General features: G+C 51.2%; 7 protein-coding genes across 7 annotated transcripts; 2 read left to right on the top strand and 5 right to left on the bottom strand.

The window, feature by feature from the left end:
* Positions 1-638: 638 nt before the first annotated feature.
* On the bottom strand, positions 639-1,033 carry BDZ99DRAFT_577044 (uncharacterized protein; the record flags this gene model as incomplete). Its single annotated transcript, XM_033728644.1, has 2 exons — positions 639-842; positions 902-1,033. 2 exons carry the CDS (start codon positions 1,031-1,033, stop codon positions 645-647), a joined length of 330 nt encoding a protein of 109 aa, XP_033569023.1. The 3' UTR covers positions 639-644.
* A 3,022-nt stretch (positions 1,034-4,055) lies between these two features.
* Positions 4,056-4,493, bottom strand: BDZ99DRAFT_208646 (uncharacterized protein). Its single transcript, XM_033713315.1, has one exon. The coding sequence runs from the start codon at positions 4,379-4,381 to the stop codon at positions 4,094-4,096; it is 288 nt and encodes a 95-aa protein (XP_033569024.1). The 5' UTR covers positions 4,382-4,493; the 3' UTR covers positions 4,056-4,093.
* Positions 4,494-13,428: 8,935 nt separating this feature from the next.
* BDZ99DRAFT_428910 (histidine permease) lies at positions 13,429-15,446 on the top strand. The gene is made up of 2 exons (XM_033717203.1): positions 13,429-13,853; positions 13,907-15,446. The coding sequence occupies exons 1-2, from the start codon at positions 13,685-13,687 to the stop codon at positions 15,388-15,390; spliced, it is 1,653 nt and encodes a 550-aa protein (XP_033569025.1). The 5' UTR covers positions 13,429-13,684; the 3' UTR covers positions 15,391-15,446.
* A 1,034-nt stretch (positions 15,447-16,480) lies between these two features.
* On the bottom strand, positions 16,481-17,964 carry BDZ99DRAFT_504090 (uncharacterized protein; the record flags this gene model as incomplete). Its single annotated transcript, XM_033724013.1, has 4 exons — positions 17,556-17,964; positions 17,336-17,481; positions 16,917-17,257; positions 16,481-16,850 (listed from the first exon to the last, which is right to left on the bottom strand). Exons 1-4 carry the CDS (start codon positions 17,638-17,640, stop codon positions 16,481-16,483), a joined length of 942 nt encoding a protein of 313 aa, XP_033569026.1. The 5' UTR covers positions 17,641-17,964.
* A 422-nt stretch (positions 17,965-18,386) lies between these two features.
* On the bottom strand, positions 18,387-20,428 carry BDZ99DRAFT_428915 (uncharacterized protein). The gene is made up of 3 exons (XM_033717204.1): positions 19,975-20,428; positions 18,760-19,872; positions 18,387-18,706 (listed from the first exon to the last, which is right to left on the bottom strand). The coding sequence occupies exons 1-3, from the start codon at positions 20,401-20,403 to the stop codon at positions 18,542-18,544; spliced, it is 1,707 nt and encodes a 568-aa protein (XP_033569027.1). The 5' UTR covers positions 20,404-20,428; the 3' UTR covers positions 18,387-18,541.
* A 1,883-nt stretch (positions 20,429-22,311) lies between these two features.
* BDZ99DRAFT_577051 (uncharacterized protein) lies at positions 22,312-24,834 on the top strand (the record flags this gene model as incomplete). Its single annotated transcript, XM_033728645.1, has 4 exons — positions 22,312-22,818; positions 22,903-23,550; positions 23,600-23,763; positions 23,834-24,834. 4 exons carry the CDS (start codon positions 22,312-22,314, stop codon positions 24,675-24,677), a joined length of 2,163 nt encoding a protein of 720 aa, XP_033569028.1. The 3' UTR covers positions 24,678-24,834.
* On the bottom strand, positions 24,741-25,342 carry BDZ99DRAFT_208768 (uncharacterized protein). Its single transcript, XM_033713316.1, has one exon. It carries the CDS (start codon positions 25,202-25,204, stop codon positions 24,803-24,805), a length of 402 nt encoding a protein of 133 aa, XP_033569029.1. The 5' UTR covers positions 25,205-25,342; the 3' UTR covers positions 24,741-24,802.
* Between the last annotated feature and the right edge of the window lie 1,759 nt (positions 25,343-27,101).

Genomic DNA, 27,101 nt, shown 5'->3' on the forward strand with positions numbered 1-27,101 from the left:
AGTACTGGGTTATCACAAGAGATCGCTATCCTATTCTAGGCCAGCTAGCCCTTGATATCTACTCCATCCCAGCCTCCTCAGCTGATTGTGAGAGAATTTTCAGCGAACTTGGCGATCTCCTGGGCGTACGACGCCTTAATATGAAGCCTGAGTTACTTAGTGCTCTGCAATCTATACGCTCCTGGCGTCGAATTGGCATCAAACCTCCTAAGTAGTAATCAACTTATCAATCAATCTATCAATCAAACCAATCAATTCAACTTGGGGGTCAAAAAGTATCAATCTCATCAACTCAACTTGAGCATCTCAGAAATTAATCAAATCAAATCAAATCAATCACAGCCTGTTCAACGAAGCAATCAATCAACTTGGAGACGTCAAAGTTGATTGATTGATTGATCCCCACTCTGATCTAGGAATCAAAGTGCAATGAGCGTCTGTTTTAGGCCAAAGCAATTGAAGAACAGTGTTACGATATTGTCTATACCGCGGACACATTCAACTATCTAATGATTTTGCCGCGCTTCCTGTGCTACTCAAGTAACCTCATGGCTCCCAAGATTTACACTTAACCAATTGCCTACGAGAACCTCCATCGAATATCCGAGTTCAGATACGTGTTTCTGCTAAGGGTCTTAGCCGTCTTAAACCTCCCATAATGTCCATTGGTATCCCCAGTATTCCTCCTCTGGTGTCTCGAGAAGCCAACGAACTATCGAATAAGGCATATTCGTATCTGATCGCTGAGATTGGGAATGAAGCTGGCGGTGGAAGCTAGCAGTATGGGGCGCTTCGAGACCAGGCTTCTTTTCTGATGCAACTTGATGAACTGGAAGTTTTTCCTGGATGAAAGAACTCGGTCAGTCAAAGCAAGGCTGTTGGGAAGGTTTGGCTTCAGTACCTTGGGTGCATCGGACTTCAACGAAGAATCAACAGTTGCGACCAAAGAAGCACCAGTGCTCAGGTCCTCAGCATTCCGGGTTTTTGGTCTAGCATCTCCAGCGTTCGGCTGGTCTTGTCGGTGACTAGCCATGGGGACTTTGTACGAGTAGGAAGTCTTCCTATCCGAAGGATAATAGGTCTTGAAAGGATTTGGGGGAAATGAGCTAAACCTCTAAAGAGCACAGAAAGATGAAACGAAGTCAAAGAAGCCGCGGGCAATTCCCATTCGTATGCCACGGCAAAGCAGAGCTCAACGAAAGGGGAATGATATGCTCGTGTCTGTATCAACGCTTCATTTTGCCCAGCAAAGGATTTCCACGCCCTACTCGAGAAGGCAAACTCACCGGATACATGGTATGGCCGCATTTGCTTGAATCAGTTCGATACACCCAGACCGTATGGAATCGGGCCTTGTCGGCCGTATTCTCCGACAGCACCTGCAGTTCACCCAGACTATGATCTTTCGTTGGATCACCCAGGATTACGGCCGGGGTGGCTATCTTTCCCTACCACTAAACGTTGATGGAGGAGCGAGTCGAAGGAGTCCGCTGATCGCAATGTGCCGACCGAGCGACTTGAGCGGTGTACCAACTGGTAGGCAGGAATCAGTATGGCAGAAAACGTATTCGTAGATCCGCAAAATGACACATCCGATGAACACGCAGCGGCTCCTTGAAAGCCGCTGTAGGGGTACAGGGAACCTCCTTGCACCCTGCCTGGTATATTGGCGCTGACTCGTGCTTCCTGGCAAGTTCTCAGCCTTGACGGGCCGGAATGCTGGGGGTTGGTGACCCACCCTACGGGCCGCCCCCCTGGCGGGTTCTTACTTGGAGTCTGAGCATGACACTTTACCAAGGGTCTGCAGGGCTAACAAGCCTTTCTCGTTACAAAGGCTGCGATCGCAGTACGATTCGAGTCGCGTATTTTGCAAACGACCTTTCAACGGTCAGTGAAAGGGCACATCAATAACGCTGAATGATTCAAAAAATAGCCTCCGATACTCCGTAAAACTCCGTTCGACTGTTCCAAGTTGCTCTTAGACTTGGCATACCTGCAAGGATAAGGCCGAGGAATAACGCGACACGTAGGAGGCGCACATCCGTCGGCGACAGAGCCGACGACTTCGAACGCAAAAGGCAAATTCAGCGACTCGCAGCGGCGCCACCAATCAACTGACTACGCCGCAATATACAGAGCGCACGGATACAACAATTGCAGCGGACTGGATCTCCCGTTCCTGCCCGCATTACCGTTTGTGGTCGCGGCTCTAGTCCCAGCCTTCTAACTGCGATGAAGCCGTCTCCGACATCTGTTATTTCCGAAGAGCACTCTCCCTCATGAGCGAAATCTTGGCACGGGATAATGGGTCCGAGTCTATGCCTCGACAGTTTCGTCCGCGATCGTTAGAATTGTCATACCGAGCCTGAAAGTAACGACCGTCGGGCGCAAGACCACGAGAGGAACACGTGGAAGTATGTACGATCTGGGTGGACGATTCAATTGTCCCTCAAACGAGAGAAAGTCCAATACGAATGGGAAATCACGTGCTCCCGACTAACCGACGATGTCGAAAGTCTTCAGAAGTCTGAAAACACTGACATGGCTCCACGTACTCTACTTAAGAAGTATGTCATCTTTCAACTCTTCCCTCAATGACCTCAAGTTTCCACCTGAATTGAAACTGATTCATTCTTTAGTGAGAATGGGCTACAGTCTCTCAAGCCCGATAAATCTCTTCAAGATCGAGTCAGACGCGTGCCCGCCCACCCTCGAATTCATTTATCCTTGCGCTAAAGCTGTGTTCATGCAGTTCCGTTAGCGATGATGTGGTTTACGTGTCGCGAACGAAAGTTGAAAGACGGCACGACGTGCGAGAAGAGTTGCACTACCGACGCTATCAATGTGACGGCGCCAGCGGCTCGGCCCCTGGGACGAAGACGACCCACTCTTGGCCGTCCGTGCGAGTGGGATGCGTGGGGGCGGGGGCACCACCCGAACCTCAGCCTTACCCCTCAGCTTCCCCGCAAGCACTTAACACGGTCTCTCACACGGTCTTACAGGTCAGTGTCGGTGGCTTGAGCTGTAGGCCATCTTCTCCGAATGGCTACTTCTTGGCTCTCGTTCTTTTCGTCTCCTCCGCAGTTACACGTTTATTCAGAGACACTCTAGATTATGTCCACCATCTAAGCACATTCAATCGAAACGAAATGCGAAAAAGGGCTTTCATGTATAGCAGATCTCTCTCTGGCTATCGAAATCAAAACTTTTACTAACATTCTCCCTCTCCGCCCAATAATCGCCATCCCAGCGACTGACAGGAAGTAGGTACCATTAGGTACCCCTGCCAGAGCCTTCAGGATTCCAATATTCCTCCTCTGGCGCCTGGTTAAGCCATCGAATCATCGAATACGGTAGACCGTTTCTCGGAACTTGCAATTCGTCCATGGAATGGCCCCCGAAGTTTCCAGCGGTGGGATCAGAGCAGTCATTAATTGCCTGCGCCTGCTAAAGAACATGACTGACGTTAAAGGCCCAAACATTTCAGAGAACAATGTAAATCGTACCTTGATGCCATTGGCTTTCGAATGCGGGTCGATTTTTGCATCGGATGCCAGCGGAGGCTTCAACTCTTTAGTCTCAGCATTGCTTCCATTGGACTTGCACGCATGGTCATTCGCCATGGTACAGTTGCGTGTGTTTTGTGGGTATGTCCGGAGCTGAGGAAATGAAGGCTGGAAAGATCGGTATCAAGAAACAGATTGAAGATCGAAATGCCGGCCACTGCATGTCAAGAAAGGAAGCGGGTTCCAAGTCGAGGAGAGAGGGCCCTTTTATGCCACATCAAAGTGATCCTTACAACGACCGCGGAAGACTGCGCCGGACTTTCCTCGTATTTCCCACTCCTGCATGGTGGAAATGCAAGTGATAATCGAACTGCAAGTTGGCTTGCAAGGCAACAGAAGGCAGATGGACCGATTCGGAAAGCTGCGTGCTCCATGTGCTGCATTTCAGCGCCGTCATCACCATGCGACGCATATGCCATGCGGTGGGCTTGCCCATGCACCTGTAAGTAGGTCCAACGATACTGCTAATTGGTTCGGCTAGCTGTCGAGCAGTCCGAGCGCTCCCTTGGCTGGGACACTAATTTCCCTCATTTTCCCCCCACGCTCCCTTCACGCTGCCCGCAAGGTTGAGGACGAAGCCCCCCACTTTCCCAGGGCACTTCATCAAATCCAACGCTTTCCGGACGTTTGCTCCTACTTGAGTAGCAAACTCTCCCTCCCACTGGGAGGTTCACGCCGATCTCGATGTACCACCGTGCATACGCGCAAGGCTGAAGTAGGTAGCCAAGCACGGTCGCTAATCTACCAAGCCGGGCCGCCTTTCCTTTCCAGCTCTGACGTATGCCCGATCTGTTGGGGAGGCCTGGCTCTACCATGAGTGAAATGAAAGAAAAGACACCTTGCAACGTTCCTCAAACCTAGCTACTGTTAGGTCATACCTCGTCTCATCCAGCGAAGATCAATGAGAGGAATGCAGTGAAAGTATGGCTCCAACAGACGATGTAAATGGTCTGGATTCAACCCATGTCTTACGTCAGGAAGCGTCCTCGGCGACTCCTGTAAACTTTCGAATCGGCGGGCAAGGCACGGCTCTCAAAACATGCTGTTAGATAGCCTGAAGGTTTTGTGCTGGATATCATCTTCAGCAGCCAGCTTTTTTCCAGATTGCACTCAGTGCGGTTCAATTCTCTTCCCATCGCAGGATCCCTCCGTTATTCCACAATGCCTAGAGTACTGCCTACATTATCAACGGTCGGAGCGATGTCTGAAATTCTCAGATGACGCAGAAATAGAATGATGATTGTGGATGTCGGCATTGTGGAAGCTCAATTGACATGACTCGTGTTTATTTTCTCGACTTCTAAGCTGTTTCTTTCAACGAATGGAATAGCAAAGATAAAACAAACCCAAGCAGTCTCTAGCCACCACGTACGACGGAGGTCTTTCCGAGGTCTCGAAAACTTCCGAGCACGGACAAGAAAGCTTGACTAGTCATCTCACGTACTACCACGTCCTTCAATGTGCCAGTATTCCTCTTTTACTTCTTGGAGAAGCCTGCGAGCCATTGACTAGGGCTTACCGGGCGTCTCCAAGGACTGCGCTCGAAGCCGCAGGTGACGCTGGAAGGCAGCGGTCTCCGTATCATCTTTGGCGGGTGGGGCTTGATTAGGTTTGCGCGGACTCTAGAAGAATGAGTTCCGCTAGGAGTAGCAAATGTGTTGGGGTGAGTCCAATTTGTTCACTTTACCTTGATTCCGTTAAGTTTCCACGAAGTATCAATATCCGCATTTGCAGATTTCCCAGCCTCATCAACTTTGGTGCCAGTATCTCTTCCCCCCTGGCGATCTCCCGGGTGTATATTCCGCAACACTCTGCGGGCATGGTGGTCTCTTCGTAGAGCGTTCAGAAAGAAGAGAATGCGTAGAGCCCAGAGAGCTTTGAACGTCAGGGATATATAAGCAATTTGGCCCCGGGACAGCATGACAAGCTCTTATGTTGCAAGAACAGAGTGACCTAAGAATCAGTGAGAAGGATACCCGACTCCTGCCACCCCTCCTACAGCTACATGACGCTATTCTTACTAGGCAAAAGAAGGCAACATTGCCAACTGGCCGATTGCAACGTGGGGGTAATCAACCACTTGCTACTTCTCAAAGCTGCTAGAGTTACTACGGTGGCGCCGACACTACGTGAGCCACTCAGACGAACAACCTTGCAGATGTGGCTGCGTCTACCGTGCTTCCAATTGGTTCACAGGCCGTTGCGACGTTTACCCCACTGCTCGCGCCCTGTCACCCGCGCAAGGCTGAAAGCAGAAGGCCTTCCCCACCGGAAAAAGTTATTTGTTGCTTCAAACTCGTGCAAAAGAGCATCACGTTGTCGTGACGAAGCTGCAACATACCCCAGAGTCACGGGATTAGTTATGTGACGTCAGACGCGCTATCAAGTGCAAGTCGCGATCTTCTAGCTCCTTAAAATGACACATCATGACTGGACATGTGTAGTAAGCCAAGATCAACCATCACTCGTAGGTACTGCTTCTATTCTCGTCTATTTCATGCTCTACGTCCAGCAGGATATCCATATTGAAAGCCAGCATCACTGACCAATATACTCTAAGGAAAGTAATATCTCCGCAGCCTAGCGCTATGGGCATATCTATCTTTGCATTGCTTATATGTTGCATAGACATTGAGCCTTACAGGACGTTAGGCCGACTCTCAGTGTGCCAGTATTCCTGCTTCGCGGTCTCGTTCAGCCAACGTTCAATAGGACTGCTGATGTTTCCTTCCGGATCGTGTTTGTCGAATTCGAGGGGTTCGGGGCCGTGCTTGTCGTTCTAGGATAAGAGAAATGTCAGTAACGGCAAAGAGTTGGGCGGAAATGGCATAGTACCGGTTCACGGCGATTTTTCGCAAGACTGGCTGCGGATTTCGAAGACGTCTCATTTTCCTGAATTTCGAGCCCAGAACTCTCTTTCTCGGGCTGTGGGCTCTGATCTGGAGCCATGGGCGTCTTGCGACAGAGAGGGTGTTTCCCTGGTAGAGGCAAAGGTACCTAGAGAAGCAGTGCTGAGCTGGCTGAAGTAATGAAGAGACAAGACCTAAAGATGATTTTTGGAAGGGAGAATCAGACTTGAAAGACTGGATGCGTATTGAGGGATGGTGGGGTTAGTCTGAGGATGGTGCTCTTATACCACAGCGAGGGAGATTCCGGGGCGGCGAGGGCAAGCTCAAGTCTCCACTGGCATCCTTGCACTCTCAGGTTGAGAGAGGGATACAATGATCTTATCTTACGCTGTCTTGCAGGGTGCAAGAAGGCAATTGACTGGATGCGAGACATGTTGCTTCTTTTTTGCTACACTTCGTTGGCCAGTCGGCCCGCGCGACTCGCTCGAGGGAGTTGAGTGGGCTGCGCGAACTCGCTCGAGGAAGTTGAGTGGCCCGTTCATCTGCGGCCCGTTCACACGACTCGCTCGAGGGCGTCGAGTGGCCCGTTCATCCGTTCATCTGCCTTGCGGCCCGTTCACGGACCGTTCGCTCGCTCTGTCGGACTTACTGCGTCCGCTAGTCAAGATACGGTACTGAGGTCAGCCGCTCTAGGTTAGCTGCTGATACAGAATTTAGCGATTTACCGTCACTGTGATTGCGGCCGCTAAAGTTTCACATCAGCGACTAGATCTCTTCACGGGAGTCCTGGACACCTCACGGTTCGTAATTGAATTACTTTGGGCATACTAGCTGGTATAGATTAGCAATCGACCGTCACTAGAGCGATGTCCATCAGCCGTTCAATCTGCGGGCTAAGCTATGCGCGATGTCCTTTTTGAAGAACAGCCCTGAAAAGCCACAGCAGCACTGGAACGGATTGAGTACTGCTTCACACGTACTCTCGGGCCGTACTCACCCCACCCTGCCGCTAATCCCCCAAGTCTCAGCCTTGTGAGGTCATCGCTCACCACATCTACTCTACGGCTTGTTTAACACTCGACTTAGGCTGTAAAATGGCTGAAATATCGCGAACGCCCTGGTTCGCATCTGCTCGACGGCGCCACCTTCGGCGCAATTAGTATCACAGTGACCGAAAACAAACTTTTGCACCAACTAAATAGCATATTGTCACCTCTTAGGCGATTCATACACATGGCCGAGCAGTCGAAGGCCGACACGGCATTCCGCGCAACGTAACTCCATCGATGTGTTCATCGTTGCTTAGTGTGTACATCGGGTTTATTGAATTTGCAGTGTCGATGGTCTATATGCGTCAAATATCTTGAGCTCCTTGGTAGCTCCTTATCTTTCTTCCTAGTAATCTCAATCACGGAGATATTACGATTCATTTCAGAAGGCTTGATTTCAATACAAGTGTTGAATCGTTGATTGTCAGGCGCCGGATTGGAGTATTCCTGTTGAGGTCATCTAGACCACGTCTCTTCTCTGAGATTAAACGAAGATCTAATCGCTATTTTATAGCTAGGCTTACTTAAACTCTTAGGAATCAAGTCCCACCACAAGTATGCCAGTATTCCTCTTCCAGACTCCCGTAGAACCAGCGTGCCATAGAGTAGGAGATTTCTGCTTTGGTGTTGGACTCGGCACATTCATGTCGTTTGAATATCGTCTTGGTATCCTAGATGAGACAAGTGCCAGAACTAGAAATACACTATACTATATAGCAGCCGCCGGTCCTAAGACCCGCAGCGCTCGGAGGTTCCTGCTTTCCCCGATACAGCTCGCGACGAGCTTTCGAAGCTCCAGTGGTGCTTGATACTTCTTCGTCGTAAAGGATGAGCTTGAGAGGTCAATCAAATTAGATTTGGGTGAATCTTGGTTAGATCTCACTGAAGAATGATCACTGTCAGTGACAATTTCGGCGTTCTTCACGGTCCTCGTCGCCTCCATGGATTCGCCATCTATGGTATTTGACGTTCCATTTGTAGCCACGTTAACCTTAACACTGCTTCCAGATACGGTGACTTGTTTGGGGTGGGACTTGTTGCCGCAACCTCACGCACCGCGCGGACTTCACGGGTCACATCGATCCTCTAGATGTTCCCGTGATGTCAGGCAAGGGATACCGTAGCAATACGGCTCGCATCGACGACAAGGACGACGGTCTTCTAGATGGGATGAGGAAGTTAACACACAGAGAAATCTCAATAAAAAGCGTTTCCTTGGTGCTACGAAACTGCCTGTATATTTGTTTGGTTGTTGTCAGCATATGTTCCGGCACTTGCGTCGTAAAGTTCTGACTGGGTAAGTGTATTCCGAAATCTTCCTATATAACCCCAGAAACCATTAGCGGGGTAATTCTTGAAACGTTGGCCTCCCTAGACCCTTTCTGTCGCTACCCGAAGCGGCGAACTCTCGTTTCCGACGTCGAGCAAGGAACCCTTAACCTCCAAGTGTTTCAAAGCCAGTCGAGTCGACCATCGCCCACTTCTGGCTGGGTAAAGCAATTCTGTTGCCTCGCTCTCCCTTGTAGCCAATCAACGGCTAGTAGTAGGAAACTAGTCTAGCTCTAGCGGAAGAATGTCTCGCGTATCACAGGACGGCTTTGAATGCTCGATGTACTACTCCCTAATCTACCAGAGCAAGATTTCTCTCTCGAACCGCAATGCGCCGCCTTTCATAGAAATTCAAAGCGGCTACACAGCTGATTATATTCACATTGACGGTGTCGTGGTCTAAATGGGAACAGAACCGTGATTGAAGCCTTCGGCGTAGGCAAAATATCCTCGTGATATATAAGGGCTTTCCTTTCTATGTTAAGCCAGATAAATCATAGTATGACTTGAAGAACTGGTTGGGTACCTTCAGAGTCACGTGCGGTATGAGTCAGCGGATCCCGTGATCAGGCTGAACGTCAGCCTTTCCCGAATTTTCTTCCTCATCCTTCATCCATCCGCCATCATCACAGATCGACAAAGTCAGCCAATTCCCATCACAGCGGTCATCTCTAAAGAGAGCTGCTTAATATTTTCAGCCTGCAAGCTCTACGCCTTAGAAGTCTTCGCTGGTTCTTTTGCCCACTACCCCACTAGAGGCTTTAGTGACGCCTTGAGCTTAGGCTCCACTCACTCCGGCAATTTTAATGCCCGTCCAGCTCTTCCGTGCTTCTCATAATCCTGCTTAGGAAGGATAGGTAACATGATCTCGTAAGGTTCCTTAAGGAGTTAGCAGAGTTGAATAACTGTCTAAAATAATACTCACAGGCAATCTTAGCACGCTAAGAACCAACTCCCCAGGATCATACTTCTCTAGAAGACGAATGAAATCAACCGGGTTGGTTAAAGTCCAAACGCGTGCGCGGTGCTGTGTAGGGGGCTGGAAGTTGGAGCTAGCCCAGAAGGTTTGCCGAAGGGTGTAAACACCCTTCGGCAATTTTTTTTAGATTAGTCTCATGTAGGCGTATTACCCGTGCGCCTATTCTATTCATTGTCTTAACAGAGATTGGCTAGCCCCCCTAGTGGCGGCATCGAGCTGCGCATTCCGAACTCGAAAGACCGTCAGCTACTTCAACCCCAGAGACGCTTGCATACGACATCGTAGGATTTCTGTTCGCGCAGCATGCTAGGCAGGTTTTTAGAGCTGAATAATTTCGAGAAAATTTCTTGCAAGAAAAAACATTTGTAGCAAATATATGAAGGTTTGAGTTTACAGCTCTGTCATATTCTTGGAAGTCTACTTCTCGTATTTCGACACCGACATTCATATTTTCAACGTTTCTTAAGGAGATGCTGCTTTGCTATCTTGAAGTCCTGCCGCGGAGACAACGGTGGTGCTCACGCTTGCAGAGTCGGTTAGAAACTACTACTTATAACATTGAGCGAAGGCACTTACCACCTCGGTTTCCGGTGATAGCAGGTCGTTACTGCGGCGGACAGAGAAAGCTTATTTAAGTTTTTCAAACTGGCCACGTAAGTGTTGTTGCTTGATGAGTCGGTGTATCCCATGTTACATCGACCTAGGAGGAGTCGTTCTCGCGACTTCACGACAGCACGCGTCCTACATTATTAAAGGATTCAACCAAAAGTCCAAATTGACAGTGTTTTATCCAATAAGATTGCTTAAATGCTTCTTCTGGGCTGCCCATTTTCCAGTTTATAGATTGCGACAAAATCCGCGAGTCACGGCGATTGGGAACAGCAATGAGGGAGAGCATGCATTGTCAGCGAAGAAGAGCAGAATCATAACTAAGAAAGGAACCAAAAGCCAAATATTCCTGTCCATGTTTCGAGGCGGCAATTGAACATGCTTATGTCCAGCTCCGACTAGAAAGACGATGCAGTGACGAGTCACAGCCCCAGGGCCCCTTGAAAGCATATCAAGGGTATTTAGGTATAGTGTCCAACCACTGAAAGAGACCGCCTTCTGTGACTATCGATGTCACCCACGGCTGCATGTGTTCCAATGTTCCTCCTTAGAAGTCTCGTCAAGCCAACGTGCCATAGAGTACGAGACACCATCTTCAGGATTGCGGTTGGTTTCCTCATTGCAGGTGCTCGGGAGTCTTTGGTCTGTGGTGGTTTGACCCTGAGTGGCATTTTGTCAGTCTAAGTTGTATCAAAGAGTCGGTGATGTCAATGAGGGTATATTACCTGGCTCTGGTCACCGATGCGATCGTTTGAGTCTTCGTAGACACCAGAAGCTGCACTAGAATCTTGCTCTAGAGCCACCTTGGTCGGAGCGATGAGCTTCCCGGGCATGATGTTGTCCTTTCCCTTGAACCCTGCTGCGGAAGATGTGGGTGGAGTGAGAGTATCTCGGAAGGGATGTTAAGGGCGAGATGTTTTCAACACTTGCAACAGGTTATGAACGCAGAGCAAGGCTGACAACCTATCGAAAGGTAAAGAGAGGGAGTGGATAGACAAGAAACTGCATCCTTTATTTGAGCGGGTTACTGAAGTACTTATAAGCTGGCCAGCGTGAGTGTCAGCAAGCAGCACAGTGAGTGATCGAAAATAAGGCAACGGCCATAGACGCATTGCCGAAGAAAACGAGGAGCAAAGTCTAGCTGACGGGGCCAGTGAATACGCATTCTGTGCTGGTGGTTGAGTCCAAAAACTCCAGCACCCTGCCGATTAACATCCCATGCCGCGGCGCTGCATCACACCAATCACATCACCCCGGGGGCGACGGCGACGGCGTCAGGGGGCGGACGGCGGCAGCGCGTGTGCCCGTGCCTTTCCCAGAGCGTCGACAGCACGCCGAGCGCCTTGCGCAGCCTTCTGCACCAGCTGCATGTCCCAGCGCGCCCTGACGCTGCGCGAAAGGGCCTCGATCCCCGTGCGCTCCTACTGCCCTAGCTCGAGGGGATCATGCTCCCCACGTCTCTCCCACACAGACTATACTGTATCGCTTGCTCATCTATATGTATGCTATCTCTCCTACATTCGACCACGCAGCAGTATGCAGTCGGTCAGTCTGTGAGCTTCCGCTGAGTAGCTTGCCGAAAGAATCGTGTGGCGCGCACTCGATGTCCCACGTCACCCGTCTTAGGGCGCTGTTGCGGGCCCAAGACCGCTCCCCACAGCTGACCTCCTCGGTGTTGTCGTTGTAAAAAGTCGCTCTCCATACGCTATCCATCACGCCAGGTGCCCCTAATCTTTAATACACTTTTAGGCGAGGTTGTCAGGAAAGGGGACTTGATCGTTCCTGATCAGCTTCCTCCAATGACACTTGAAGGATGACGCTGAAGAGTATGTTTACTACAATACTGGACGTTCGTGAGAGAGGAAAATATGGCCAAATCTTGGGGTCCGCATCGTTGGCGTTAATGAACGAGAGCCTAACCCTCGACAGACGCTATGATAGACCAAACAGAACACGTGTTGGAGCAGATTGACGGCAACGGCGGGGTTTGAGTCTGCCTATGTCCAATCCGAGCAAGGGGGGCTGTGATCGAAGGCGATCGCGAGAGGCGCCGTAACGCCCATGCTGCGTGACACTGCTCCGTGTGCACCACACCCGTCGTGCTATCGGCAAGCATGGGTGTGGCGTATTGCGCATCATGACGGGCGCCAGCTCAGCCGGCCCTGGGGGCAGAGGGTAGACGAGCTATGTAAGATCCGTGACTCGTATTGCGGTAGAACAGCTGGAGCCCTGCGCGCTGGGACGGCCTCCCGACTGAATCGCACCCCCACGAGGGCCTAGGCCACCGCCAGGAATTATCCATCCACGCACCCGAGCTAGCTCTGTTCATCTCGCGCCAGCGTAGGGGGCCTTCTGGCGGTGTTCGGCGATCTTGGAGAACCTCATGCAGGTGGTTCCTGACGCCCACTCCGCGCGTGCCAAGACTGTAACATACCCGTCGGGAATGTCACGGTCTTGGCGAGTGTGCATTGCGCAAGTGTAGCTGTATAGAAAAGGTAAATAGAAAAGTGATGAGCGGGGAATGTGTCGATCATGTGACTACTTTTGAGTACCAAGTACGGAAACATGAACACGTCTTTCTTGAAACACTGTCGATAAGGGCTCACCGATATCGAATAGAGCTTTTCGAAAACAACAGCAACTGAACACAAGTAAACTGTCACGTGCGCAATGCCCTGGGCCTACTTGAGTTCCCGGACCTCGGAGGTGAATGGATGGGTCCAGCCACAATGCGCCACGCCATCGGCGAAACGTTCTTCCCTCAGCAGAGGCGCCCTGTCGTACATCCCATCACCACTTCAATCATCGTCCCTCCACGACGCTTCATGCCGCGCACGACTCCGATGTCCGAGCAGAGTTGCAATAACACGTCTCTTGACCATCCAGATTCTTGCGCTGACCGCCCGATGGTACCCGGTGCGCTGCTCAGAACGCGACATGCTAGCCGAAATAGGTCACTCCACTTGAAAACTCTTATTTCCCGTCCAATTCTAGGCTTGGCTCCGCGCCCAAAACTCTAAAAGGGCTTCATGTAGTATTCCCTACACGTTACATGTGGGCCCACGGCTAAAACTCTGAAATGGTAACCTTTCAAGTTTTTCTATTGTTTTTCTTCGCGTGGGTGTGGTGTTCTGGATTGATCGTCATGGCCTGCACGTTCATATATAGCCAAGATGCCATGGCCAAGCTCTCACGTCATTAAGCTTTCAAGTCTTATTTCACCGCCAAGTCAATATATTACAAACGTAGAGCCTCGCGAACGTGCTCTATATCTAATTCTAATTCTAAAACTATACTACCCCAATGGAGTTCAACACCCTTCCCGTGCCCTCTCCTCCAACCAAATCAACGGCAGATAATGCAGAGAAATCATCTATCCACTCATCGAGTGACGTAGAGAAACAAATCCCGGGGACGACTAACACACTTCATCGTACCCTCAAAGGCCGGCATCTCCAATTGATCGCCGTTGGTACGCAGTCCCTCCTCATGTGCTATCAGTTACTTGAAGACTAACATCACTAGGTGGCACCGTCGGCACTGGTATCTTTATTGCCTCAGGCACATCCCTCTCCACCGCTGGACCTGCTGGAGCTCTCATAGGATATGCTTTCGTCGGCACCATCGTCTACGTCGTCACCTTCTCACTGGCTGAACTCTCCACCGCATATCCGCTGGCCGGCTCCTTCACACAACACGCGTCACGATTCGTCGATCCATCTCTCGGCTTTGCTCTTGGATGGATATACTGGTTCAGCTGGGCGATCACCTACGCGCTCGAGCTTACGGCTGCGGGACTAGTAATGCAATACTGGACGCAGAAAGTCAGCATCGGTGTCTGGATCGCAATCTTCTGGGTACCTATCACAGCCCTCAACTTCCTCCCCGTCAACGTGTACGCCGAATGCGAGGTCTGGTTCGCCAGCATCAAAGTCATCGCCCTAGCCGGATTCGCCATCTTCGCCATATGCATCAACGCGGGCGCAGGAGATGACGGATACATCGGTTTCCGGTACTGGCGTACCCCAGGCGCATTCGCACCTTACCCTTCCCTCGCCGACACCTCCGCCTCCTCGGCCGGCGCCAAAGCCGTGGGATGCCTCGCCGTACTCATCCAAGCCGGTTTCGCCTACCAAGGCACCGAACTCGTGGGTGTCGGAGCTGGCGAGAGCGAGAACCCAGGCAAGACGATGCCCAGCGCCATCCGCCGCACTTTCTGGACAATCTTATCGTGCTTCATCTCCACCATCTTCTTCATCGGCATCCTCGTGCCGTACAATAACGAGGCCCTCCTAACCGGCACCACCAACGCCGCGGCCTCGCCTCTCGTCATCGCCGCGAAGCTCGCCGGCGTCAAAGCACTCCCCGACATCATTAACGCGATTCTACTCACCGTCGTCCTCTCCGCCGCCCTCTCAAACGTCTACTCCGGCTCCCGCATCCTCATCGCGCTCGCCGACTCCTCTTCCGCACCGGCGTGCCTCAGCAAAACGAATCGCCGGGGCGTCCCCATCTACGCCGTCGCATTCACCTCCGCCTTCGGCCTCCTCGGCTTCATGAACCTCAGCAACAACGGCGGCGAAGTCTTCAACTGGTTCCTGAATATCATCGCCGTCGCCGGCTTCATCGCCTGGGCATGCATCTGCGGCTCACACATTGCTTTCATGCGGGCCCTGAAAGTGCAGAATAGATCGCGGGCCGATCTTCCATACAGAGCTCCGTGCCAGCCGTACGCAGCGTGGTACGGGCTGGTGTGGTGTGTGATTATTATCTTTGGCCAAGGGTTCACGGCGTTTTTGCCGTGGAGCACTAAGGGATTCTTTGTGGCGTATGTTAGTTTGATACTTTTCGCAGTTGCGTACGGAGGACATAAGATCGTGACGCGGACTGGGTTCGTCAAAGCACACGATGTGGATCTAGATGATGGGAGGTGGATTGGTCTAGGGACGGATAGCGAGGAGGAAGGCGAGAAGGCCGGATGGAGGAAGATGCTGGCTAGGCTTCATTGATTGAGGCGATGAGGAGTGGAGGAAAAGCGTAACAACACATGTTCAATACCATAGCTAATCTAATAGTAATCTGTTCGAAATAATCACGAGCACTTGTGGCATCAAATTGATCAAGACGTGGAAGTCTCAGGTAGCACAACAGCAACCAACCCAACCCCATCCTTCCCCACAGTCCCACAACCAAGGCACCGACCAGACTCTGTCCAATCGATCCCTCGTCCCACGCCCCGCACGTGCAGCACGTTCCCGCCCCACTTCCTTTGTGTCTCCCGACATCTCGGACCTTTCCGATCCTAGCGCCGATCTCGTGCAGCACGAACCCCTGCAGTGCTGCAGCCCATTACCCACTTAAGCAAGTCTTGGCCACGGGCCGCATAAGTGTTGAGTCCATGAAGATTGCACAGTACGCTAGTTGCGGAGCCGCACCCGTGGCAAACCCACAGCTAAGAAGCTTCTAGCACGTGATGGGGCGACTGAGATCTGACGATGAGTTATGGGGGATCTAAGGAATGTAATGAGGTTAGTTTCCATTTAATGCTGCAAAAATTTCCTTAAACACATAATCTGAGAGTTGAGAATTTGACGAACTGAACGGTGCATTAACTCACGTGAGGAGCTCGCTTAGCCATTTTACCGCGATGGGCTAGTGACACGTGAGGGGAATTTTCAGGATTTTAGCTGTAATATTCGTCAAGAGATACCTCAGACCCGTGAGGGGAGTTCCCTAGTTAAGAAAGTCTTGGCGGACAGGGACGCAAAGTGTGGAGTCTTGTTGTAGAATAATATCCGCCAAGAGATACTTCCAGTACGCGAGCTTCCCATGCAGAGGCACGTGTTTATAATGGCGTAGAGTCTTCAACTGTCGCGCATGAATACCCGCGTATCTAGGTGATTCAGAGACGCGACAATGGCATTGGTGGAGTGGTTTCTTCATGACCACATTCTGCACAGCATTCGTCTTACTAGACACGTTATCAGCTCTGGCCTAAGAGATACAGTGTGCCTATGCCATTCACGATCTCATAATGCATCTATCATTTACTCATCACCTACATGATCCAAGCATGCAGTTGTCACCCAACCATCCCCACTACCCCTTCCGTCCTCCCTTCTTCCCCATCAACCCAAATATCCCCTTCCTCTCCTTGCCCCGCTCCCCACCATCTTCATCCTCCACAACTCTAACCTCTACGAACCCCCCCTTCTTCCGCCCATCAACCGGTGAATGCAGATCATACCGCATCTCACCCTCCCTCCCGATCTCCATCGGCTGCGCACGCGGCCCACCCGCATACATCTGCGGCGCCGGCACCGCCACATACCCCATCCGTGGCGCTGAACCAGCAGAGAAAGCTGCAGGATCAAAGTTTATCTTCCTCGCCTTCCGCTCACGACGGCGCTTGAGGCAGCCGCAGCAGTGTTTCACGATTAAGCTGATGGAGGTGAAGGCGAAGAGTAACCTGCAGCCATTAGCTTCTGAACTGTCTTCGAAATTTGTTGAGAAGCGGAGGATCGGTTTTATTTACCATGTTAGTCCGCTCATAGTAGCTTCGACTTTGCTGATGGGGCAAACCTTCACGAATGCGAGTGTCTCCGGGGCTGCGAAGTCGAGAGCGACGCAGACGGGCTCTAGTGATAGAGCTAGAGAGGCGATGGCAGCGAAGGCGCCGGCTAGGAGGAGGGTGGTAAGGAGGTCGAGGGTTAGGTGCAGGGGAGTTGGGAGCGGGTGGGGGCGTTTTGGGGTGGATATGGAGTTAGATGCTGGATCTGTGTAGGAGGGAGGAATGCTCCGGTTTTTGCGTGCGCGGCGGCGAGAGACAAGGTAGGTGATGGTTAGGAGAAGGAGGTAGAGGAGGGTCCAGGTGCCCTGCGGTTGGCTATTAATTAGATGCATTGAGGAGACGCCCTAATTGAGGGACATGAAGGGACGAAGAAGGGTACATACAGCGCCGATAGTAAACCACACTCTCTTTGGCGTCTGAAGGAGAGAATCGAAGAAGTTTCGAACCAGCTTCTCCCGGTCTGGGTCCTCGAAGATGGCGTTGATGACATCGTCGCCTTTTTCGCGGGCGCTGGTGACGGTGTGGTTGACTACGGAAAAATTAGCTTCGAGCCCTGCGATACGCACTTGACGAAGAAGGTTAAGAGATGTGAGGGATACGTACTCCATGCACCCAGCGCTATCATGTTGATGGCGCAAAGGGCTTGGAAAAGCCGAAGCGTGATCATAAGACAGGATCCGCAGCCCATGCTGTCTGATTTGATTCGTCGTCAAGCCAATTGCTCGAAGAAGTTTCTGAGATCTCAAAGTCAAGCTCTGAGAGCTGTAGCAATCGACTAATTCGAAAGATTGGAACGTGTAGTGGAGATGAGATTAGCAGTACCAGGTGATGCACTACTAGATATACCCGCTGCGAACCTTTTCCTCTATCCGCAGCCATACTCCTGGCTTCTTAGTCCCGCAGACTTACATTACCTCCACGCTGCTGGGGCAGAAGACGTGATAGAATATGCAGTCGGACCATGGATTGCGCAACGCCCCATCCGCAGACGCCACCAACTGTCTTCCGTTCTACAATCCTATTGGAACGCAAGGCACACTACCTCGAGAGAGCCTTATCTCTGCTCGCTGTTCATTTATTCTTAGCAAGGCAGACATGCGGAACGAGACGGGTGGCGCCGCTATTCCGCAGTTCCTGAAAGCAAGGGTCGGCTGTGCCTCTTCAGCCCTCGCTCAATTGGAGCGAACCCGGTCAGGCGCTTCTAAAGCTGTTGGATGCCAGGTACTTGAAACCTTATTGAAGCGTTGTGGACGTGGTGTTGCTGTGCCGCACCTTATCGCCCCAATTCGCGGGAGGTGGCTTGGCGTGGAGACGGGATGTGTCGCGGATCAACCCCTGCAGGATCGCGATCCCAGTGAACATGCCTGATCGCATGCCATAAGTTTTTGTGGTACGATGAGAATTCAGCGTTGTTAAAGAGAATGCATATTTTTTGGAATTGATAGGAGGTTGAGCAATTGAGGTCTCGAGACGGCTTGGCAAGGAGAAACGCATGGGTTGTGAAGCTTCAAATGGTATCTGTGACGAGAAAAAGATCACATAACATGGAAGAGAGCGGGCAAGGACATCCGGATATCATCGCTATATGATCATGGCCATCGCAACTTCGAATACGGAAAATGCGTCCGCCGGCGCAATCGCTTCAACACCCATCCGATGACTATCGCCGTTGTAACACATGCAAGAAGGCCGATGAAAAACACAATAGGCCTGCTGGCTGAACTGGTAAGTTGAAGTTCCTGCAAGACAGTTTCCTAAGAAATTGGTAAGCAGAGTAGTGGCGCCATGTCTCGTTGGGAATACGCACGCCGTCGAAGGGGACTGATTCGGTAGTTCCAATGGTATGACCCTCCTCGTCAAGAGCCGCAATTCTAATATAGGGCCCCAGAACTTTGGTGAGGGGGATCATCGTCTCAAAGCCATCCTTCTTGGCGTTAATGGATGGCTGCCACAACTCCTCTCTTCCATTCTGGTATTCACAGTTATTCACCACCCATTGGTGAACTTCAGTTGCTCCGTTCCAGCTCACGTACGCGGAGCCGTCGACGATCGCCATGCTTGGGTTTGTATGTGGTCGGCCAGTCCAGTTGAACTTCATTGTGCGATAGCTCTGAACTTCGCCGGTATGAAAACTACTTGCGGAGCCAAAGTGCGCATCGCATAACGTATCGCCGTTGGCAGCGTATTCAGTGAAGGCCCCGTTGTATCCATATCCAACTAACACGTTGCCGTTCGGGAGAATTTGGGTACTGCCTTGCGATGAGCTGAGGAGCTTCTCTGGGTTGATGTATTCGGTCACTAGTCGCGCAGTCATCTTCTCGTCGTCGATAGCGATCTTCATTCCACGGCTATATGGTGCATTTTCATCGTGACTTGGGTACTGGGCACCGTTATCAAAAAGACTGATGACGGTGTAGTTATTGTGCCATCGCGCGTCGTGTTGAAAAGTAAAGTCCGTTGCTCGACCATCCGAGACGTCTTTAAAATCGTTGCGCTTGCCACCGAGTCTCCAATCAATGGATCCGGAGGTGCCGTTGACGTATGTAATGGTGTGCATATAGCGCGATGATACCAGATAGTTGCCCCAGGGGTCCTTCTCAACGCTGTTGATGTGGAAGAAATCCCAAGGTCTGTCTTGTGCTCCTTCATCTCCAATGTCGTGAAAGGATTCAACGACATCGTAGTGGTCGGACGCACGCCATTGGAAGATTAGTTCTCCGTTGGAAATGCTGATCTCTTGGAAAAGACTATCCCAGACGTATCCGTCTTTTGACTTTCCGACCGAGGTGAGATCAACTTGATGGACATCGTACACGGTGATCAGAGCAGTTTCTTGGTCTGTAAAGCGAAATTCGTGGAGGTCGGCGGCCATTCCAGAGGCGGCGCCAATCTTGGCGGTCTGTTTGTATGTTGAATCGATCTACATTGTATTAGGCATATCGTACAAGATCACCTTGTACTGACATGGAGGGGATGATAATCAAGTGACGCGATGGAAGGATAGGCTTAAAAGGCTTCATACCATGTAGTAATCGCCAGCACCGTGGCCGCCTATAGCATCGTTACCGCCCCAAAATGTCAAATACTGCTGGCCGCCATATTCCTGAACCATCAAATCATAGGTTTGCTCGTATCCAGTTACAGCCCAGACCAGATCACCACGGTGGTCGAGGATCATTGGACCCCGAGCTTCATCTGGAACGCGATGACCTCGCGGAGTCATTAGAGTGTACGATCCATCATCACATCGTGAGCTTGTGCTGAGGACGTTGATTCGCGGTGCTACGAGCTTCGACGAGTGAAACGTCTGCATAGGGTAAGAACCGTATTCACCATTGTCGAATTTCTTGTCGCTGAAATATGGAGATAAATCAGCCAAGACATGGGTGATGTTCTGGAGCAAGAAAGAAAGAAGGATTGAGTTTGGAGGAAGACATAGTCGGGAAAACATGGGACTGAGATTGTGGGAAATGGCATGGACAATGATTAACGAGTATAGAGGGAAGGTATTAACAGAATGCTATTTTAGAGGTGTTAAAAGGTGCGGCTACACAGCAGAGGCATCGGGAAGCGGTATAGTATAAGAGAAGGAAGTGCCGCGTCACGGAAGCTCTTCAGCAGACATTGCCGGCGTCGTCAGCTGGATAGCCAAGTTTCTGGGAGTTTCGGCTTGGCAAAGGCTTGTCGCAGCTGGAGTCGAGTCATGGATGAAAGCGGGTTCAGCACGATCAAACAGTAACATGAACAACTTTCAAAATACGCCGCTTGCATAGAGATGCTCGTTCTTAGTGATAGCGACTAGAAGTATGGATACCGCTAGAAAGGATCCTTCGCGAAGCTTACTGTCTCGGCACTGCCACCTTGGTGTTGCCAGAAAGCGATGCCTTTCCCGTCGAGAGCAAAAGGAGGTATGTTGCATGGAAGGCTAGCCAAGGTGTACGTGGCTGGGCCCCTTGCCGCCGCCCTGGTGATGGCGCCGCGTCAACCAGCATCCTCGGAAGTGGAGCTGGCCGCGTGGGTTCCCTGTTGGCAGTCTTGGAGTTGCATGAGGTGGTGAGGACATGTCGAGGCGTCGCAAGATGGGCGTATGAAACGCGATGCGTCATGGTAGCTGTGGAGCTGTTGCTGTGTGTTGCTGTGTTGTTGCTGGAGAGCGAAGGGATGAACGAAGTTCCGAAGTCTTGCGCGCTGACAGTCACGAGGGGCATGGAAAAGGTAGCACACTAATTCTAGAACAAGCTGTCTCGTGTGTACACCTGTCTGCCACTGCTTAGGTTGTTTCAATATATTTTCAGGGATCTAAAGAAGACAAATGCTCTTCGCCTTGGGCTATATGGAAATTTCTTGAAGCCCCTTTTTTCGTGCCTAGCGTGACAGTCTAACGAGGTTCGATCCCCAAGTTACCTTGTCCACGGCGTAGCCCCATACAGACTAGGGCGCCGACGACCCCATCCAACGTCGCCTCCTCTCTTCTGGCGATCTTCATTACACAAACGCGTCAATTGTGGGCAATCTGCACGTCTCTTGTATCAAGAGCACTCACCAAACTCGCCTCATTCGAGGTCTCACTTCCTTCAGCTCTAGCCATCGCCGGCTGACCGCGATCCCCTTCGCTCTTCACCGATCGTTCAGGCCATGGCGGCGCCATTATCATCACGAACCCTCGTGAAGTCTCAATGTAGGATGCAGTGATGCACGTATAGGACCCCTTCTCACCGTATTTCCATGTGACTTTCCGTCTGCTGTCAGCCGGGCTTACATTCTGCCTTTTCAGCTGAACGCCCGTGGCCTTGGATCCTGCCAAGTCGTTTCATGCGTGGTCAGCTCGTTCGAAAAGTGCCCATATGTGGTAATTCGTGAATGAAGGCGAGGTTGTCTCTAGACTTATATTTCTTAAAACAATGTTAACGTCGCGCGATTTGCATTGAGGACTCGACATTTGGTGGGATATCCACTTCATTAATGTAAATCTTATGACGAAATAGACCTTTCCTTTTTACAGAGGCTGGAACTCAGCTGGTTGGCTCGATTGGAGTCCTATGTTACACAACATCTGACAGGCGGCGCCTGGGCCCAAGAAGGTAAGATAGGCGGTCAGCATACCCAAGCCATTTTCAGAACAGCAACCAGTAGGATTCGCCCTCTTACCCGCTACATAGCTATCATCTCGTCGTTCGTCTTCTCACCGTTACCAACCTTGATCTTCAGCTCTGGGCCGCCTTCTTGACGGAAGGCAAAGGCAAATGGACCCCACCCCGAAGGGCGGCCGCCTACATAAACCTTCGCTATTATCCAGATCACTACACCTACCTTGCTCTGCTCTCATATCAGGATACCTGACCGCATACCTTCCCCCACCATGGCGCCACAACACGTAGCAGCCCCGGAAGCATCGAATCTAGAACGCACCCATATTCTTCAGCAGATTCTAGACCACATCGATGACTACCACGACGAATTCAATCTAGTCGACTTTTCTGCCCTCAAGGACGACGTACTCAAGCCAATTCTTCAAGAAGCCTTCGATCCAGAAGTCCAGATTCGTGGTTTTCTCCGCGCGTTTCGACAGACCGACGCCTATAAGGCTTCCTTCGAGCAGATCCCAAGTGCTGATCTAAAGAGCCAGATCAATTCTTTTGTTGGCGGTCAAAATTCCAAAGATGTGCTTCGTGGTGAAGAGTTTCATCTCGTGTCGCACCAAAGTCCGCCTGTTGTTCATCATTTTTCTCTTTTGAACGCTTTGAAAGAGCTCTTCCTTGGGCCACTCGAATTGAAAGCTGCTATTAAAGATTCTCTCCATCCATACCATGCTCATGTCAAAGACATTCCCATCGTGTTCGAAAATGCTGAGAAGAAAGTTGTCGAGGTGAGCTTATTCAATGGCACCACGTGGCCATAGTAGTCTTCCGGAGTTGCTTTTTGTCTACACGTCGTTCTTACAGTTTAGCAGTGCTTTTCCAACGTCCCCTTCGAAAATTGGGGCTCATCCGTCCAGAATACTCCACGATATACATTCCTACCCCAAACGGTTGTCGGAGTCCAAAACGTTGTTCGCTTTAGCAAGTCCAAGAATCTCCGAGTGAGATGTGCAGGATATCGACATAGCTGGTCCAGCACATTCTCTGAAGACAGTCAAGTTCTCATCTCGCTCGTCAATCTGGATACGGTGACCACGATTCCGGACCCTATGTCTATCATCCCAGGCGAGTACAACGCAGCTACGACACCGGAACTGAAGACGATTGAGCTCAAAGAAGAAACTGGTCCTGGAAAGAGGCTTTGCCGACTTGGTGTCTCCGTAACGAACGAGGAATTCCGACGTTGGTCCGTCGCGAACAAGGCTTGGGCGATTCCCGTCGATGTCATCCTCGTTGAAGTCACCATTGGAGGTGTGAACGGCCCTATCTGCCACGGTGCAGGCATCTCCCACAAGACTATCTCCGATTATGTTCGTCGTGTTGAATACGTTGACTGCAATGGGGAGCTCCGCGTAGTTGATGACTCATACTTGATTAAAGCCGCTGCTGGAGCATTTGGTCTGCTTGGCGTCGTCACGCATATCACGATAGAACTTGATGCGATGACCTACGCCATAATGGTAACTTGTTTCATCTTCCGCGTGGGGCAGTGATGTTGATAACTTCCAGCAACCTATCAAAATCGACGTTGGTCTTGCTGTACCCCCGGCAAGCCTCGATCAAATCCCCGAGGCCCTCCGAGAGAGTTGGTTCAACGATTCCAACGCCCAGGAGATAATTGCCTCAGCAAAGAAGGACTTTGAAAGGCGTGCCACTGAAGACTACTATAGCGAGTATGTTCTAAACTCCACAAATCTTACTTCAATATTCCCCAAAGTCTCCGACAGTGTTAACATTCTCTAGATGGTTCTGGTTCACCTACCAGAAGAAAGCCTGGGTGAACACCTTCAACACTACCTCCGACCCTACCGACGCCATCGATTATCCCTCCGACGCCAACACCTTCCTGCAATGGATCCAAGGCTGGCTCGGCGGCGTCATCACCGGCGTACCCTTCTTCAACGCCATCCCAGGCTACTGGCAGGCCCAACTCATCGCATCGCTCGGCATGGCCGCCCTACCCCCGACCCTCGGCGAAAGCAAAACTCCTACATATAAGACACTACTGCCCAACGCGCTGCACTTCCGCCGTGGAGTCCAGAACATGCGGGTGCGTGATATGGAATTCCAGATCCCGCTTCCACCGCGTGCGGACGATGCATCAAAGCCGGATTTCAGCGTTGTACAGAAGGCGTGGTGGGATGTCATCAACTTAGTCTACGCTGCTGCGGACAACAAAGACGATCCGTCAAGCCCCATGCGGTTGACGCTCGAGCTCCGCATCATGGCTGGCAGCGACATGCTGATGGCGCCACAGCGCGAGAATGATCTCGGCACCGCTAGTATCGAGATCTTGACGCTTCCGGATGCAGTGACGGATGATGAGTGGATAGGTTTCTCACAGCGGGTCTGTGATCTGTGGATGAGTTACGGGAATGTGCGACCGCATTGGGCAAAGGAGTGGGAGGGCATCAGGTTCAAGGGGATGGAGGCGAGGCAGTATATGAGGGAAATTGCGTACAAGAGTCAGATTGCGGAGTTCAAGAACGCCTTGACGGAGATTGGGAAAGGGCAAGACTGGGGCTTGGGGGAGCTGAGGGAGAGATTTTCGAATCCTCTTTGGGATGAGGTCATCTTCGAGGGCTGAGGGCAGGCTTGAGGAGCTTTGGTGGATTGCATACGGTCCTTCATCGCTATTTTTGCCGATTTGAACGGTCAAGGCATTGACAGTACACTGTCACTTTCTTTCGCTCGTCATTTGCCTCTTCAAAATCAGTAGCATCTTATTCCGTTCTCAGAAGTACCCTTCGTCATAATTTCCTGCTTGCGACTGCACCAAGAGGGCGATCTTGTCATATGCAATGTGTTGCATAGGGTCAAGCGCTGATTAAGCCTTGGTTTCTTGGTTATGAACACCGACAGCAAACGCAGCCTCCTGCGCGTCGACGCGGGCCAGCAGCGCGAAATAGCCGACCACGCCACCGACAAGACCGCCAACGCCGCCATCACGTTCATCGAGCAGCAGCCCCTCGCCTCCCAAGACGCCGTCGCTAACGCCTGGATCGTCGGCGCCACTATCATCGCCGACGCCGTCGAGGTCTGCCTCGCCGGGATCCGCGACATGGAGGACTGGCGCGACGACTTCATCGCCATGGAGTACGCGTGGGGCTCCATGCAGTCCGCGGTCGATGGCGCGGCGTGTTCTCGCTGATGGAGCGCAGCGGGAGCATCTCGTCTATCTCGTCTATCCAGATGGGGTTCGAGAACGGGTTCTTGTCGAGTCGACGGACGAGTAGGAGCTCGAGCAATGCGAGCGCGGCGTTTGGTCTAATCAAACGCGCATTCAGCCATTCGCACGATATGCCTGTGACGTCAAACCCGAATCCGGCGCCCGCGTCGCCGAAGGGGTGGCGCACGAGTTCTGTTAGCTCGGTCACGAATCCAAGTTCTTTACGGCAGAGCATCAGCGCAGCATGTCCGACAAAGATTCCGAATATGCCACAAGCTCCTCAGGCGGTGCATGCGAATCAACATCATATTCAGCGGCTGTCGACGATCCCACCGACGCCGAGCGCGGAAGATGTAAGGATGAGTCCGTTTTTCTCGACAGCGGAGAGTGGAGGGAGCAAGATGGAGGGGGAGGGGGATTACTTTAAGTTTACGAGTAAGAGCGCTGCGGTTGATGGGGAGGGGGGTGAGCGGGCTGATTGGGACGAGGGGGAGGATATGCATATGCGAGTTTCAATTCAATAGTCTGGGAGTGAGGAAAAGTTGCTAATGTGTAGCAGTGAGAGTCTTGATCCGCTATACTCGCCTGAGTTGGATCCGTATAATCCCGCGCCTCTGACGACAAGAAGGCTTAGTTCGGCGTTTGGGGGGAGTCTGGGAGAGGCGATTACGGTGTGAAGACCTGGTAATATGAGTCTATGAAGGGTTCCGATTTCGAAGTTTTGGTATTTGACTTGTAGGATGAGCTTCTTATTTAGTCTTTCAGGCTCTTTTTTCATGGGGCAGGACGGTAATAAGAGCGGTAGGACAATCCTGTTGCCAAGATATTCATATTGCTGAAGCATGTTGCACAGTTCCTTAGTATCTTCGATAACACGATCTACTTGATAGTGATTCAAAGTGCGATGAAGTTGACGAAGGTTCTTTCATCATTTCATTATACTGGAACGCCCGCAACGGTGTCATCACATAGGCAAAACGAGGAGTCCAAGAGGTTCATTCCGGTGACTGACCCTGGATTGTCAAGCTTTGAAGCCTTCCCGTTCTTTTGTGTCCTGACCTTGGATGGGAAGCTTCGAAAGAACCCGAATAAATGTCTCGGGGTGCCTCTGCACCGTGATCTGCTGCGCAGCGAAAACGAATTTCGCAAACGGTTTGGGGGTCCTTGAGTGGACAACTCGATGCACCCATCGCCGCGGGCAGAATCTGACTCGTGCGCACAGGATGACCTCGAAAGCTCAAATCTCTACGCTAACTTTGAATGTTCTCGAGTCTTGTGCGAAATCGAACGCGTTCGACCGTCTTTTGCCAATGCGCGTGGAGAGTGGAGGTTCCTCGGAGGTGGCAATGATATTCTACAAAGGTATGGAAAGAAGCAGCTGGAAGAAGCGAGGCCCTCTCTTTTTTCCGTCCCGACTTTCTTCCTCTTCAACCTCATTCCATCTCGTTCTATCAGAAGTGTCACTTTGCACGCATCTTACGTATTGCGAGGTGCCTCAATTCTCTTAATCAGTATGAAAGCCATCTGCTAAGTTCGTGAGATAAGTGCAGCACTTTCCATAAGACTTGAAAGAAGAGAAAATCACGAAGCTCAACAATGACATACTAAAATAGGTCGGAAGAGTGGTTCAGAGGGGGCCCAAGGGGGTCTGAAATAGTGCAGAAGTGAAGGACACGAGAGTGGGTTTGTACTGATTGATTGAGCGTCTTGATGAACCTCTCCACCTTCCGTAAGTCTCCGCACAGAAAAAGGAGTAAGTTTGAGCACCCTTTTTCGGGGATACTTTGAGTGAAATGAGCAATGTCATATCTTATGACTAAAGCATTCAAGAGCATGTTAATG

This window comes from Mytilinidion resinicola, assembly GCF_010093595.1.
Source record: "Mytilinidion resinicola strain CBS 304.34 unplaced genomic scaffold BDZ99scaffold_34, whole genome shotgun sequence".
Lineage (NCBI taxonomy): Eukaryota > Fungi > Ascomycota > Dothideomycetes > Mytilinidiales > Mytilinidiaceae > Mytilinidion > Mytilinidion resinicola.